Source organism: Nyctibius grandis, chromosome 1, assembly GCF_013368605.1.
Source record: "Nyctibius grandis isolate bNycGra1 chromosome 1, bNycGra1.pri, whole genome shotgun sequence".
NCBI classification, from domain to species: domain Eukaryota; kingdom Metazoa; phylum Chordata; class Aves; order Nyctibiiformes; family Nyctibiidae; genus Nyctibius; species Nyctibius grandis.
The window spans coordinates 132,438,985-132,455,020 of record NC_090658.1 but is presented as its reverse complement, the minus strand read 5'-3'; the positions used below and the strand labels follow the sequence as shown (position 1 = coordinate 132,455,020).

Sequence of the window (16,036 nt, the reverse complement as noted above, 5' to 3'; positions counted from 1 at the left end):
GCACATTGAGCACATGTGTGTGCACACTAAGCACGTGTGTGCACTGTCAAACATGTGTGTGCACACTCAGCACGTGTGTGCACTGCCAGGCATGTGCATGCACACTGAGCTCACGTGTGCACATTGAGCATGTGTGTGCGCTACCAGGCATGTGTGTGCCCGCTGAGCACACGTGTGCGTTGCCAAGCATGTGTGTGCACACTCAGCACATATGTGCACACTCAGCACGTGTGTGCACATTGAGCACATGCATGCACACTGAGCACATGTGTGTGCTACCAGGGGTGTGTGTGCACACTGATCACGTGTGTGCACTGACAGTAATGTGTGTGTCCACTGATCACACGTGTGCCCAGTGAGCACATGTGTGCATTGCCAAGCATGTGTGTGCACACTGAGCACACGTGTGCGCTGCCAGGCATGTGTGTGCACACTGATCACACGTGTGCACACTGAGCACACGTGTGTGCTGCCAGGCATGTGTGTGCCCACTGAGCACACATGTGTGCACACTGAGCACGTGTGCACTGCCAAGCATGTGTGTGCACACTGAGCATGTGTGTGTGCTACCAGGCATGTGTGTGCCCACTGAGCGCACGTGTGCACTGCCAGGCATGTGTGTACACACTAAGCACATGTGTGCCCACTGATCATGTGTGCACCCACCGATCACGCGTGTGCCCGCTGAGCACGGCTGTGCCCCACCAGGCGGGTGCGTGGGCACCAGCACATACACTCACGCTCCACACACACCTTCATGCCAAGCACATACGTGCACACGCGTGCAGCCCCCGGCCCTTTCACCATCCCCCCCCGAGTCAGCCCCGGGGTGTGTGTGCGCGTCCCCCCTCCCGTGCCCGGTGCCACCCCGCCGTGCCCGTGCCCGTGCCCGCGGTCACGCGTGGCCAGCCCCGCCTCGGGAGCGCGCCGGGCGCGTTGCGGAGCGGTGAGCGGGGCACGGGGGGGTCCGGGAGGGCCGGGGGCAGCGCCGTGCCTCAGTTTCCCCACTCGCTAAACACGCGTGGGGCGCTGGCTGGGACCCCCGGGGGGAACTGGGGGGGCTCCTCCTGCCTGGGACGCTTAATGGGGGGGGGGGGGGGCGAGTCATTTTAGGGGGGCTTAAGCCCACACGAGTGTTTATCGCCAGCATCCCGCTGCCGGGGCTCGGGGTCCCCCCTCTCGCTGTCCCCGGGACCCCCGAGGGGACCCCCCCAGCACCCTCCGCGTGGGTGGGTGACCCCCCCCACCGCGCTCCCCTCCCCGCATTCTGGCGAAGGCTCCTCCTCCTCCTCCCCAGTCCCTCCCAGTCCCCTCCAGTCCCACCAGTGGGGGAGTTTTTTGGGGTGGGGGGGTGGAAAAAAGAGGGGGACAGGGGCGACTGTCGCCGTTCCGTGGTGCCGATGGGACCCCCCCCCCACCTCGGAGGGTGCTGGGTGCCCCCCGGACCCCCCCCGAGCCCCCCTGGCACCCCCAGCCCGGCGCTTCGCGGTGGTGGTTTATGACAGAGCCCCATTGTCTGTCTGTCTGTCCGTCCCCCCCCGCCGCCTCCTGCTTTTCGGGGGCTCCCCAGGGGGGTTTGGGGGGGACGAGGTGCCCTCCAGTAGGACCAGCCTCACCCCAGCCCCTCCAGCACTTGCCTCGCCCCCTCCGTGCCTCAGTTTCCCCATCGATGTGGTGGTGGTGGGGGGTGCAGAAGGCTTCCCCCCTACCCCGGGGGCCCTCAGAGGGGGTCTCAGCCTCGATCCCCCCCATTTCTCTTTGCTCCTGCAGGACACCATGGTCCTGGGGGGTCCCCACTGGTGTCTGCTGGTGGGGCTCTGCGCCCTCGCCCCCCCCGCCACCACCCAGGGGGGAGCAGAAGAGGAGGTGGCACCCAGCGTCAGGACGGAGGAGCTGGGGTACCACCACCCCCGCCAGGACCCCCAGCGCTGCGGCGTCACCTTCCACACCCCCAGCCCTTGCAGGCCCCCTGGGCCACCCGCCTCCACCTCTCAGGATGAGCTGGATCATCTCAAGAACCTCCTGCAGGACACCAAGGCCAGCCTGAAGGGCGTGGAGATGGCGGCCACGCTGGAGGACAACCAGACCAGCTACCAGGACATCATCGCCGAGGCGCTGCCCGCCATCCGTGGGGCCAACCTGGAATTTCAGGAGAGCCTGGACAACGTCCGCAGGGAGCTGGAGGCTCACGTGGCCGAGGCCGATCACCCAAGGATGGCCGAGAAGAAGGAGCAGTAAGTGCCATGGGAAGGGGTGGAGATGTGCCATGGGAAGGGATGGAGATGGGCCATGGGAAGGGGGTGGAGATGGGCCATGGGAAGGGGTGGAGATGGGCCATGGGAAGGGGGTGGAGATGTGCCATGGGAAGGGGTGGAGATGTGCCATGGGAAGGGGTGGAGATGGGCCATGGGAAGGGGTGGAGATGTGCCACGGGAAGGGATGGAGATGTGCCATGGGAAGGGGTGGAGATGGGCCATGGGAAGGGGGTGGAGATGTGCCATGGGAAGGGGATGGAGATGTGCCATGGGAAGGGATGGAGATGGGTCATGGGATGGAGATGTGCCATGGGAAGGGGGTGGAGATGTGCCATGGGAAGGGGTGGAGATGTGCCATGGGAAGGGATGGAGATGTGCCATGGGAAGGGGTGGAGATGTGCCATGGGAAGGGATGGAGATGTGCCATGGGGTGGAGATGTGCCATGGGAAGGGGATGTGCCATGGGAAGGGGATGGAGATGTGCCATGGAGTTGATGCCCTCCACTCCATGGGTGGGAGCCAGCCCCAGGCTGTGGACACCTGGGAGGGTCTGGGTGTCCCCAAGGGTCCCACAGCCTTCGTGGTGGCCCTCAGGTGACACGTGGGGTTTGGATGTCAGCAAACCGCTGCCGTTAACACGTATGTGCGCGTCCCACCCACACTGGTGGTGGTGGGGACCCAGGGGACACCGAGCCCTCTCTCCCCCCTGCCCAGGCTACGGAAGGGTGTCCTCGTGGTGGCCCACATGCTGCGTCTCACCGGCCACCTGGCCCAGACCCTCGAGGCCACGTCCCGCCGCCTCCACGCCGAGCTGAACTGGCGCCTGCAGAGCTTGGCCCACGCCACCACCACCACCGAGCCCTAAGGCCGCGGGGACGGGCCCTACTGTCACCCGCTGTCACCCGCTGTCACCCGCTGTCACCCCACTGTCACCCGCTGTCACCCCGTGCCCGGCCTCGCTCGCTGGTAGGACCCCAACCCAGCTCGTCGCCCCGGCTTTGGGGTGTCCCGGCTCCTGGCACCGGCCTGGGGGGCATTTGCATAAATGCAAATGCCATTGCACATGCGATGACGTCACACACGTGATGCCATCGCACATATGATGCCATTTTACACGCAAATGCCATCACACACATGATGCCATAGTACACATGATGCTGTCACACACACGATGCCATTGCACATGCGATGCTGTCACACGTGATGCCATTGCACACATGATGCCATTGCACACGCAAAGCCATTTCATATGCAAATGCCATCACACATGCAATGGCATCACACACGTGATTCTGTCACACACGTGATGCCATTGCACACATGAGGCCATCGCACACACAATGCTATCGCACATGCGATGCCATTGCACACGTGATGCCGTTGCACATGTGATGCTGTCACACGTGATGCCATTGCACACACGATGCCATTCCACATGCAAATGCCATCACACACGCGATGCCATCACACATGTGATGCCATCGTACGCATGATGCCTCCGCACACATGATGCCATTGCACACGCAAAGCCATTTCACATGCAAATGCCATTGCACATGCAGTGCCGTCACATACGTGATGCCATAGTATACATGATGCTGTCACACACACGAGAGGCCATTGCACGTGTGATGCCATTGCACATGTGATGCCATTCCACATGCAAATGCCATCGCACACATGATGCCATCACACACGTGATGCCATTGCACGCACGATGCCATTGCACACATGATGCCATTGCACATGCAAAGCCATTTCATATGCAAATGCCATCACACATGCAATGGTGTCACACACGTGATGCTGTCACACATGCAATGCCATCGCACACGTGATGCCATCGCACACATGAGGCCATTGCACACACAATGCTATTGCACGTGTGATGCCATTGCACATGATGCTGTCACACACGTGATGCCATTTCACACACGATGCCATCGCACACATGAGGCTGTCGCACACACAATGGTATTGCACGTGTGATGCCATTGCACAAGTGATGCTGTCACACGTGATGCCATTTCACACACGAGGCCATTGCACACATGATGCCACCGCACACACGAGGCCATTGCACACACAATGCTATTGCACGTGTGATGCCATTGCACACGTGATGCCATTGCACATGCGATGCCATCACACGTGATGCCATTTGACACATGAGGCTGTTGCACACGTGATGCCATTGCATACATGAGGCCATCGTACACACGATGCCATCGCACACGTGATGCCATCACACACCCGATGCCATTGCACACGTGATGCCGTTGCACATGCGATGCCATCACAGCAAAATAAAGACGTGTCATGCTCTGCCAGGCCTCCGTGTTCACTCTCCGTCCTCTGGGAAGAGGAGGACGGACAAGGTTGTCTCCAGCCCCTCCACCCCCAGAGTGGGCACAGAATCAATGAGGTTGGCAGAGCCCTCTGGGGTCATCGAGTCCAACCATTGCCCTGACACCACCATGGCAACCAGACCAGGGCACTAAGTGCCATGTCCAGCCTTTCCTTAAACCCCTCCAGAGATGGTGACTCCACCACCTCCCTGGGCAGCCCCTTCCAGTGTGACCCAACGTGATCATGGCATTGGTGAGATGCTGGGTCACCCAAGCGTGGTGTTGGCATTGGTGAGATGTTTGTGGCCATGGGTCTGCAGAGGGGACAACCCAATACATCTGAGGCCCCAACAGAAGAAGGACACGGGGCTGTTGGAGCGAGTCCAGAGGAGGCCACGGAGATGCTCAGAGGGCTGATGCCAGCCCTGGGCTTCCTTCGCGGGAAGGTCGCATGTTGCCCAAAGTAGCCCCGTCCCCACCCCTGTCCCCATCCCTGTCGGGGATTTTACGGGGGCAAGTGTGGGCTGAGGCAGGAGCCATGTGGGGCCAGCTCAGGACCTCGCACCCCGTTTCCCCCAGAGCAGGGGGCACTGCCACTCCCTGGAGCTGCCCTGCCCATGGGCTGGTTGGCACCAAAGCCCAGCCCGGGGCTGTGGAGCCAGTGGGGAAACCCCTGACCTGGTGAGGGCTGGTCCCACCCCGGTGCAAGGAGGCTGGCCCTTTGTGACACCCCACGTGATGCCCCATACAATGCCCCATGCAATGCCCCATGTGTTGCCCCATACAATATCCCCTGTGATGCCCCATACAATACCCCATGCAATGCCCCCTGTGATGCCCCATGGAATGCCCCATACCATGCCCCATACAATGCCCCATGCAATACCCCATACAATACCTATAAAATGCCCCCTGTGATGTCCCCCACAATACCCCATGAAATGCCCCATACCATGCCCCATGCAATGCCCCATACAATACCCATACAGTACCCTATGCAATACCCCATACAATGCCCCATGCAATACCCCATGCAATGCCCCATACCATGCCCCATACCATGCCCCATACAATACCCATACAATGCCCCTGTGATGCCCCCCCACAATACCCCATACAATACCCTATACAACACCCCATACAATGCCCGCCCCCGTGAAGCCCCCCAGAACACCCCATACAATACCCATACAATGCCCTCTGCGATGCCCCCCACAATACCCCATACAATACCCCATATAATGCCCCCTGTGATGCCCCCTGTGATGCCCTCTGCGATGCCCCCTGTGATGCCCCATACAATGCCCCATACAATACCCCACACAATGCCCCATGCAATGCCCACTGTGATGCCCCATGCAATGCCCCCTGTGATGCCCCCCACAATACCCCATACAATACCCCCTGTGATGCCCCCCACAATACCCCATACAATACCCCATACAGTGCCCCATACAATGCCCCATACAATACCTCATACAGTACCCCATACAATACCCCATGCAATACCCGATGCAATACCCCTGTGATGCCCCCCACAATGCCCCATGCAATACCCCCACAATGCCCCACACAGTGCCCCCCGTGATGCCCCCCACAACACCCCAAGCAACCTGCCCTGCACCGCCCGGCTCCGCGCTCTGTCCCCGCTGCCCCGCAGCACTTGGGCTCCCGTTCTCCCCCCTCTCCCTCCTCTTCCTCACCCCAAAGCCCACCACCCCCTTCCCTTGGTGTGTGAACCCCCAGTTAACCCAGCCCTTCCCAGCGCTCGGGGGGGCCAGGGGGGCCAGCGGAGGGGGTGCCCAGCCAGCCCCCGCCCGGCCATGGCTGTCCCTCCTCCCCCAGCCCCTGGCGTCACCGTCCCCGCTCCGAGGACGAGCCGAGCCATCCTCCACCGAGCCCAGTCGCCGCCGGAGCCCTCCGCGGAGCAGCACCCCAACCCCGGAGGGAACGAGGGGGCTTGGGGGGGACCCCTCCTTGCTCCCCCCGCAGCAGGTAAGGGGGGGACGTTGGGGTTGGGTGGGATGGAGAGGAGCTGGTGTTCCCTGCATGAAGTTCCCACCTAAAACCCCCCAATCCCACCTTAAAACCCCATAAATAAGGGATTTATTCTCCTTGCCGGCACATCGGGACGCCGAGAGTTTCCCCTCTTCTCTGTCAGGGCAACGGTTGGACTCGATGGTCCCAGAGGGCTCTGCCAACCTCATTGAGTCTGGGATTCTGTGGTATCTACCAGAGCTTTGGGGAACCCAGGACATCCCCACCCTTGTGCCCCCCGCCGAAGCCCAGCAGAGGAGCACCCCCACCCCGTCCTCTCCGGTGTATCTCAGCCAGGAGAGGCACATCCATCATTTTCTCTCCAGCTCAGCGTGGTGGATGGTGGTTCTCCTCCTGTTTCCCACCCCCTCCACCATCCAGGTATTAATCAGTTGAAAACTGCACAGAAGATGGTCACAGGATGGTTAAGGGTGGAAGGGACCTCATGATGGTGAGTTCAGGAGAACTTCGTGGGTTTACCAGAATTTAAGCCAAAGGAGCTTCTTGTTGGGTTGGGAACCTCCTTCTCTTGGGGGGTGAAAGCAATTGCCTCGCAGCGAGGGGATGCTGCTCCTGGGGACACGGGGTCAGGTGTGGAGGAGTCACCTTGTGAGCAGGAGCAGGTTTTGGGGCCACTGCAGAGCAGGTGATTCCTCCCCTTGCAGAGATTTGCTTTGCTGGGGAGGGGAACCAAAGACATCTGTGGGTGGATGGATGGATGGATGGGTGGATGGATGGATGGATGGATGCATAGGTAGATGGATGGATGGATGGATGGATGGATGAATGGATGGATGCATAGGTAGATGGATGGATGGATGGATGGATGGATGAATGGATGGATGGGTGGATGGATGAATGGATGGATGGATGGATGGGTGGATGGATGGATGGATGGATGAACTTCTCAGAAGTGAGTGCTCCTGGAGAAACCAGCCCCAGGAGCCCCTTCAGGGCAGCGCAGTCTCTCGGAGCAGCTGAGATGCTCCCCCTTCCCTCTCTCTCAGGGCATGAAGCAGCTTGGAGGCGGGGAGGGCAGAAGGATGGTTGAAACCAGTTATCTTCTGGTCACCCCAGGAAGGTTTGGAGCATCGGGCTCCACCTCTGCTGTTCACTCACCCAGGGGCAGACCTGGGCTCCCCATCGCTTCAGGGATGGGGAGCAGATGCTTTGGGGACATTTTCCCTTGGTGGCAGCTCGGACCAGCTCCAAGCCTTGCTCGTAGCTGGGGGTGGCTCTGAGGGGACCACAGCAGGACCACCACCTCCCAGACCTGGTGGCATCGTAGTGACAGTGCCGCTCTCTGCTGTCTTTCCAGGAATGAAATCTGTGGTGGACGACTCAGCAGATCATCCCAGACCACGTGCCCACCCTGGCCCGGCTGCGTCCCTGCTGAGGCTCCCCCAGCCCACCTCCAGCTCCATCCATGGCTCCTCCAGCGCTCGCTAACGGTGGGGACACGCAGGACACCCCCTTGGAGGTCCCCTAGGGTGGCTTTCCCTGATGAGCCTCCTCTCCCACCACCATCTCAGCTCCTCGCTCCCCCTGGTCCCTCCCGGGGGCCGTTGCAAGCTGCTCCAGGGAGGAGGTCCATGGGGGACAGCAGTACGAGGAGGATGGGGTGGCTCTCCCATGGCATCGTCCCCCTCGTCACGTGGTGCTTCGTCACCTTCCAGGCGGGTAAGGGCAGCTCTGGTGGTCACTGGGGACCTGAATGTCCTTCGCTTGAGTCTTGTCTTCTCATGGGTGTCACCCCCTGGGACCCGGGGAGGTCAATTTGGGGAGAGGGATGGGGAAGCTGTGGTGCATGTGCATGGAAAACCAGTTCCCTCCCAGTTTACCCCCATGAATTCCCAGTCTCCACGCTGGCATGGTGTCCTGCACCATGTTAGGACGGGGTTTGTGTCTCTGCAGAGCAGCTTGACACCACCCAGATGTTTGGGGGGGGGTCTGCTCTGGGTCATCCCCCCCAGGGGATGCACCTCTGCGACCCCATCCCATGCATCCATGGGACCAACATCCCATGGATGTTGCTTCCACCCCCCACCAATGCAAGACCTCCCAGGAGCTGGGCATCTTGACCAGCCCTCCCCAACACCTCTGAGACCCTCGAAGCTGCTCAGCACATCATCCCTGGCCAGAGGACAACATCTGGGGCCCCTTGCTGGGCTTGTCTGCTCAGTGGGGAGAGCTTGCAGGGGGCACGGGGCGTGCTGCGGGGCCGTACACCCCCCCTTCTTCAGGGCACAGCCACCCCTGCAACGTCTCTTTGGTTGCACATCACGGCGCAAAGCTCTCCCTCCCTCCGTCCCCCCCTCCCTTGGACCTCCCTTGACTCGCTGGTGGAAATTTATGGGGCTCTGCAGCGAGGGAGGACGGCCGAGTGCTGCGCCGCAACGCTGACGGCCCCGAAACCCAACGCCAACGATCTCCAGGCGGAGCAAAGAGCGTTGTGCTCATCCCAGCCCGGCTGAGGGATGACTCAGTGGTCCCAAGGACCACATCAGCCTCCACCTTGCAAAGCTGAACCAGTTAGCACCAGTTAGCACCAGTAAGAGCAGTGGGAGGGGACTGGGAGAGGGACCTCAGCCACCCAAGGGTGGGATTTTCTTGGCCAGCATCACAAGGTTGACCTTGCACTGTTCTCCACTCCCCAGGAGAAGCGTGGGGCAGGTTTGAGGGGTCTAAGTCCCCTCTCCTCCACCCCAGGATGCACAGAGGGGGCACCCCGTGTCAGCGGGGTGTGGAAGGGGGGGATCGGGGAGCTCTCCCCCACCCTGACCCCATCCCCATCTCCCCGCAGCCGCCTGCCTGCAGGACCACCCCGGCAGCCACGCCGAGGAGAGGCTCTTCAAGCACCTCTTCACCGGCTACAACCGCTGGTCGCGGCCGGTGCCCAACACCTCCGACGTGGTCATCGTGAAGTTCGGGCTCTCCATCGCGCAGCTGATCGACGTGGTGCGTAACCCGTCGGGCAGGGGACCCCAGTCCCACGTGGTGGCTGACTTTTCACCAGTTGGTCCTACTGGTCTGCCAGACCAGAGCCTGAGGACACTGGTGTGGGGTCAGCAGCAACCCCATGGCCATCTCCAGTGGGTTATGAACCACCCACCCTGCCTCCCTCAGACCTCCAAGGAGAAAGGGGGTCTGCACCCCTCCTCTCCATCCCAAACCCTTCTCCTGACAGCAGGAGAACCTCAAGGAAAACTACAGTTCTCCACCCCTGCCATGTCCTGATCCACCATCTACCTACCCTGGGGCACCTCTGGGCTTTTCTGTCCATCTGTCCCTTGCTCATTCCTCCCATGCATGCCCACCTATCCACCTATCTACCCATCCACCTATCTACCCACCCATCCACCTACCCATCCATCCATCCACCCATCCATCTGTCACCTATCAACCTACCCACCTACCCATCTACCCATCTGTCCATCTATCCATCCTTCCATCCACCGTTCCATGGGACCGTACATCCATCTGGCCACCGGAGCAGCTCAGAGCTGGACACCACGATATTCTATATTTTGCTGCCATCTAGTGAGCAGATATCTTGAGGAAATATAGTGTCTCCTTGATCTTGTACTGGTGGCTTCCAGGAGCTGAATCACAGAGTCACAGAATCAATGAGGTTGGAAGAGTCCTCTGGGCTCATCGAGTCCAACCATTGCCCTGACACCACCATGGCAACTAGACCAGGGCACTAAGTGCCATGTCCAGGCTTTTCTTGAACACCTCCAGAGATGTGGAGAGCAGAAAGTGCAAGCAGCTATTTGGGGGACGATGCAGTGATGGGACAAGCCCTCTCTCTGTCTCCTCTCACCTCTCCCTCTTTCCCACCGCAGGATGAGAAGAACCAGATGATGACCACAAATGTCTGGCTGAAGCAGGTAGGAGCCTGTTCTCTGCAGGAGCGTGTCAAGGAGGGCACAGCATTTGGGGCAGAGAGACCCTGCCCAGGGGTGCTCGGGGGCATCTCCATGGTGCTGTTCCTCTGGGGAATGCTGCTAGAGGAGGAGGAGGAGGAGGGCAGCTCGGTCCCACAAGACCCAGGGCCACCTGACACCCTCCCCTCCGTGCCTCCCTCCAGGAGTGGAGTGACTACAAGCTGCGCTGGGACCCAGCGGACTTTGACAACGTCACCTCCATCCGGGTGCCCTCTGAGATGATCTGGATCCCTGACATCGTGCTCTACAACAAGTGAGTGATGCTGCCGAGATGGTGCATCCCGAGGGCCAGCTCCCCCATCCCATCCTGTCCTATCCCTTCTCATCCCATCCCATCCCATCCCACCCCATCCCATCCCTGCAGCTCATCCCATCCCATCCCATCCCATCCCATCCCATCCCATCCCATCCCATCCCTGCAGTTCATCCCACCCCATCCCATCCCATCTCTGCAGCTCATCCCATCCCTGCAGCTCATCCCATCCCATCCCATCCCATCCCATCCCATCCCATCCCATCCCTGTAGCTCATCCCATCCCATCCCATCCCATCCCATCCCATCCCATCCCTGCAGCTCATCCCATCCCATCCTATCCCATCCCATCCCATCCCATCCCATCCCATCCCTGCAGTTCATCCCACCCCATCCCATCCCATCTCTGCAGCTCATCCCATCCCTGCAGCTCATCCCATCCCATCCCATCCCATCCCTGTAGCTCATCCCATCCCATCCCATCCCATCCCTGCAGCTCATCCCATCCCATCCCATCCCATCCCATCCCATCCCATCCCATCCCTGCAGCTCATCCCATCCCATCCCATCCCATCCCATCCCATCCCATCCCATCCCATCCCATCTCTGCAGCTCATCCCATCCCTGCAGCTCATCCCATCCCATCCCATCCCATCCCATCCCTGTAGCTCATCCCATCCCATCCCATCCCATCCCATCCCATCCCATCCCATCCCTGCAGCTCATCCCATCCCATCCCATCCCATCCCATCCCATCCCATCCCATCCCATCCCATCCCATCCCATCCCATCCCATCCCTGCAGCTCACCCCATCCCTGCAGCTCATCCCATCCCATCCCATCCCATCCCGGGCCCCCACAGGCCCCCTGCCCCCCATCCCACCCCACTGGGAAGGATGCAAATCAATCTGCGTCCATCTCCCCACATCCAGTGCTCACATTCCCACCCATTTCCATGACTGGGAGATGCCCAGGAGGGTCAACCCAGCACCGTGCAGGGATGCTGCCCACAGCCTCAAATCAAGACTCATCCCATCCCCGAGAGCTGGTGGAGCTCCTGGACCTATTTCCTGGGGGAAACGCTTCACCCTCCCCTGGCCTCCCACCTCTCTACCCCTGCAGTGCCGACGGGGAGTTCGCCGTGACCCACATGACGAAGGCCCACCTCTTCTCCACCGGGAAGGTGAAGTGGGTGCCACCTGCCATCTACAAGAGCTCGTGCAGCATCGACGTCACCTTCTTCCCCTTCGACCAGCAGAACTGCAAGATGAAGTTCGGCTCCTGGACCTACGACAAGGCCAAGATCGACCTAGAGAACATGGAGCATCACGTGGACCTCAAGGATTACTGGGAGAGCGGCGAGTGGGCCATCATAAATGCCATCGGCACCTATAACTCCAAGAAGTACGACTGCTGCACCGAGATCTACCCCGACATCACCTTCTGCTTCGTCATCCGTCGCCTCCCACTCTTCTACACCATCAACCTCATCATACCTTGCCTGCTTATCTCCTGCCTCACCGTGCTGGTCTTCTACCTGCCCTCCGACTGCGGGGAGAAGATCACCCTCTGCATCTCCGTCCTGCTGTCCCTCACCGTCTTCCTACTGCTCATCACGGAAATCATCCCGTCCACCTCGCTGGTCATCCCCCTCATCGGCGAGTACCTCCTCTTCACCATGATCTTCGTCACGCTCTCCATCATCATCACCGTCTTCGTCCTCAACGTCCACCACCGCTCGCCCAGCACCCACACGATGCCCCGCTGGGTGCGCAGCTTCTTCCTCGACTTCATCCCTCGTTGGCTCTTCATGAAGCGACCCCCGGCGCTGCCTCCCCCCGAGGGGACCGCGGGGCAGTACGACCTCCCGGGGACGAGGCTCAGCACCTCCCGGTGTTGGCTGGAGACTGACGTGGATGAGGAAGAGGAGGAGGAAGAAGAGGAGGAGGAGGAAGAGGAGGAGAAGACGTACCCCAGCCGCATGTCCCAGGCGGGCTCCCACGGCCAGGGCACCCAGTGCAGCTACGGCTGCGGGCGCCAAGCTGGGAAGGTGTCGGGGGGCTCAGCCCCCCGGGTGCCCCCCAAGGGGGAGAAGGAGGAGGAGGAGGGCTCGGAGCGGGGGCTGATGCTGTCCCCCACCATCCTGAAGGCCCTCGAAGGGGTGCAGTACATCGCGGACCACCTGCGGGCCGAGGATGCTGACTTCTCGGTGAGTGGGTGCCCTCGAGGGCTGGGGGGCGAGGGGAACCCCCCATCGTGGGTGCTGCCTCCTGCCGCTTGTATCTCCATGGGGTGGGGTCAGTGCTGGGACCTCTGGTTGGTTCCCCGGCTGCTGAGGACCCAAAGCCAGGGAGATGATCAAAGACCCGCTCCTGGGAGATGCCCAGTCCATGGGGTCAGTTGAGGGTTCCTTCAGCTCCTGCCCCTGCTGGCTGTGGGGATGGTGGGGGTCCCTCTCCTGCCCTTGCTGCCCTGCCCCCAGAGAGCAGCCATGGCCCACCCTGACCTGCTGGGACCTGGCCCAGAGCCCCTACCCCTACTTTTAGCCAGGTGGTCTCAGAAAACCCTGGGTGGGATGAGCTCTGCCCCAGCAGCCTCCCCGGAGAGGTCCATCCCCCAGCCCTGCTGCTCCAGGGATTTCCCATCTCCTCGCCCTGAGGAGCCCCGGGTGGTCTCCTAACCCCAAAGTGTCCTCACACATGGGGGGCTGCATCCTCTGCCCACGCTCACAGCCCCTCTCTGCTCGGCAGGTGAAGGAGGACTGGAAGTACGTGGCCATGGTGATCGACCGCATCTTCCTCTGGATGTTCATCCTCGTCTGCTTGCTGGGCACCGTGGGGCTCTTCCTCCCACCCTACCTGGCAGGGATGATCTAGGGGCCGGGCCAGGCTGTGGTGGGGACAGGGGGGGGTGATGCATGGTCCCTCCTCCTGGGGAGCCAGCACGGTGATGCCCACATCCAGCTGGACCCTCACCTCTCCCTGCGAGGACGTGGATGCAACAGTGGAGGACCCTTGGGTGGGAAATGCAGGGTGAAGCAAGGGCTGTGCCGAGGGGTGACCTGGGGATGGTGGGGAGGGATGGTGGCCTGCTGTCCTGCCCGGGGTGGTGGCATCACCCTGGCATTGAGGAAGGCACGGTCCAGCTTCTCCATCGCCCAAGCACAGGCTGGAGGCACCTAGGAGAGGCGTCTGCTTCCTCGAGCTGCTGCAAGTCCTACCCAAAACCCAAGAGCTGCGTCTGGTTGGGACTCCAACGTGCTGGGCAAGAAGATGGGATGTCACAGCCACTTTAGGGCTCATCCTGACCGCAGGGTGCTCAGGACCACAGGCTGGCGTGGTCTTGCACGATATGGGGCAAGCAATAATGCGTCAGATGGTCCATACAGAAGGGTATGGTCATGGGATGGAGGAACCTGCACTGCTGAGGTCCATCCCGAGCAAATCCTCCTCCCCATCCCACGTCCTACCCCAAGCCGCCGGGCTCTGGTGACTGCTGCAATCCAGCTTTTCATTTCTGGCTTCCACACCCCCTGCAGGACCCGTGCTTACCAACCACCTCTGCTCTTCTTCCATGCCCCAAGAGACACCAGGTTTTTCCAGCAACGTTTTCTCCTCCCAGAGACCAACCCATGGCACCCAGTCCTCCAGCAGACCTCACCGTGATGGGGCTGGGGGGATCCTGCTCCCCTCCCCACGTTAATCCCTGCAGCCCCTCTTGCCTGCCAGCACCCACCGCCCCTCTCAGCTCAGCCCTGCCTGGCTGAGGAGGCCACCAAGGCACAAGGTGACCTCCCAGTGCGGCGCTAGACCCTCCAAGAGTCCTTCTTTGGGGGGAATCCATCGTTGTGGCTGTGCTGTCCTGCATAGTTCTGCCCCTTTACTGGATTCTGCCCCTCTGCTCCGCTCTCGGGAGACCCCCCTGCAGTGCTGCGTCCAGCTCTGGGGGCACCAACAGAAGAAGGACACGGAGCTGTTGAGGCGAGTCCAGAGGAGGCCACGAAGATGCTCAGAGGGCTGGAGCCCCTCTGCTCTGGAGACAGGCTGAGAGAGCTGGGGCTGTTCAGCCTGGAGAGGAGAAGGCTCCAGGGAGACCTTCTAGCACCTTCCAGTGCCTGAAGGGGCTACAGGAAAGCGGGAGAGGGGCTTTTTACAAGGGCATGGGGTGACAGGACGAGGGGGAACGGTTTTAAACTGAAAGAGGGGAGATTGAGATGAGATGTGAGGAAGAAATTCTTTGGTGTGAGGGTGGTGAGAGCCTGGCCCAGGTTGCCCAGAGCAGCTGTGGCTGCCCCCTCCCTGGCAGTGTTCAAGGGCAGGTTGGATGGGGCTGGGAGCAACCTGGTCTGGTGGAAGGTGTCCCTCACAGAATCACAGAATCAATGAGGTTGGCAGAGCCCTCTGGGGTCATCAAGTCCAACCATTGCCCTGACACCACCATGGCAACTAGACCAGGGCACTAAGTGCCATGTCCAGGCTTTTCTTCAACCCCTCCAGAGATGGTGACTCCACCACCTCCCTGGGCAGCCCCTTCCAATGGCTAATGACCCTTGCTGAGAAGAAATGCTTCCTCATGTCCAACCTGACCCTCCCCTGGCCTCTCTCAGGAGGTGCTGCTGACCAGGTCCCCACCGCCCGGGGGTGACAGGCAAGCGGAGGCGCAGCAGGACTTTGCGCGTGGTTTATCTCAGCCAGAACGAACAGCGGTTGGGGGGGGGACGCTGGGGAAAAGCCCGAACCGTGGGGTTTCCAGCCCAAAACACAAACCCATCTGTGTCACCGACGGCTCGGGGCTGGGCACGCTGCAGCCACGGGCACTGGCCCCACCGCGGCTCGCGGACCCGCCTCCCGTCCTTAAATAAACTCTTCTGTACAACGTACAAGGAAACACGCATGGTCGCCCCCGGCCACCGCTCTGATGGTCCCTGGGGACCCCCGGGGTGCCAGCTCCCCCTCCAGCTCCCGGTGGCCAGAAGCGGGTCCAGGTCTCCGTCGCGACACGCCGCCTGCGGCCGTCTGTCCTCGGAGGGGCCAAGGGACGGACACACGGATGTGCTGATCCACCAAGCCAGAGGGATCTTCTGCTGCCCTCAGAGACGGCCAGGTCCCCCCTAGACCTTTCCAGGGGCGAGTCACCAGATGCCTCCCTTCTTCAGAAGACCGAGGAGATGATGCTAAAGCCAGGAGAGGCTGCAGG

The 16,036-nt window shown here is 61.0% G+C and overlaps 1 protein-coding gene across 3 annotated transcripts; it reads left to right on the top strand.

The window, feature by feature from the left end:
• Window positions 1–8,256: 8,256 nt before the first annotated feature.
• CHRNA2 (cholinergic receptor nicotinic alpha 2 subunit) lies at window positions 8,257–13,716 on the top strand. Of its 3 annotated transcripts, XM_068396898.1 has the most exons (6): window positions 8,257–8,320; window positions 9,444–9,598; window positions 10,486–10,530; window positions 10,731–10,840; window positions 11,963–13,049; window positions 13,591–13,716. In XM_068396898.1, exons 1-6 carry the CDS (start codon window positions 8,257–8,259, stop codon window positions 13,714–13,716), a joined length of 1,587 nt encoding a protein of 528 aa, XP_068252999.1. The 3 variants fall into 3 exon arrangements, with proteins under 3 accessions (XP_068252999.1, XP_068253015.1, XP_068253007.1); XM_068396914.1 differs by lacking the exon at window positions 8,257–8,320 and having other exon boundaries at window positions 9,485–9,553; XM_068396906.1 differs by lacking the exon at window positions 8,257–8,320 and having other exon boundaries at window positions 9,575–9,598; window positions 10,486–10,547; window positions 10,688–10,840.
• The last annotated feature ends 2,320 nt before the right edge of the window (window positions 13,717–16,036 follow it).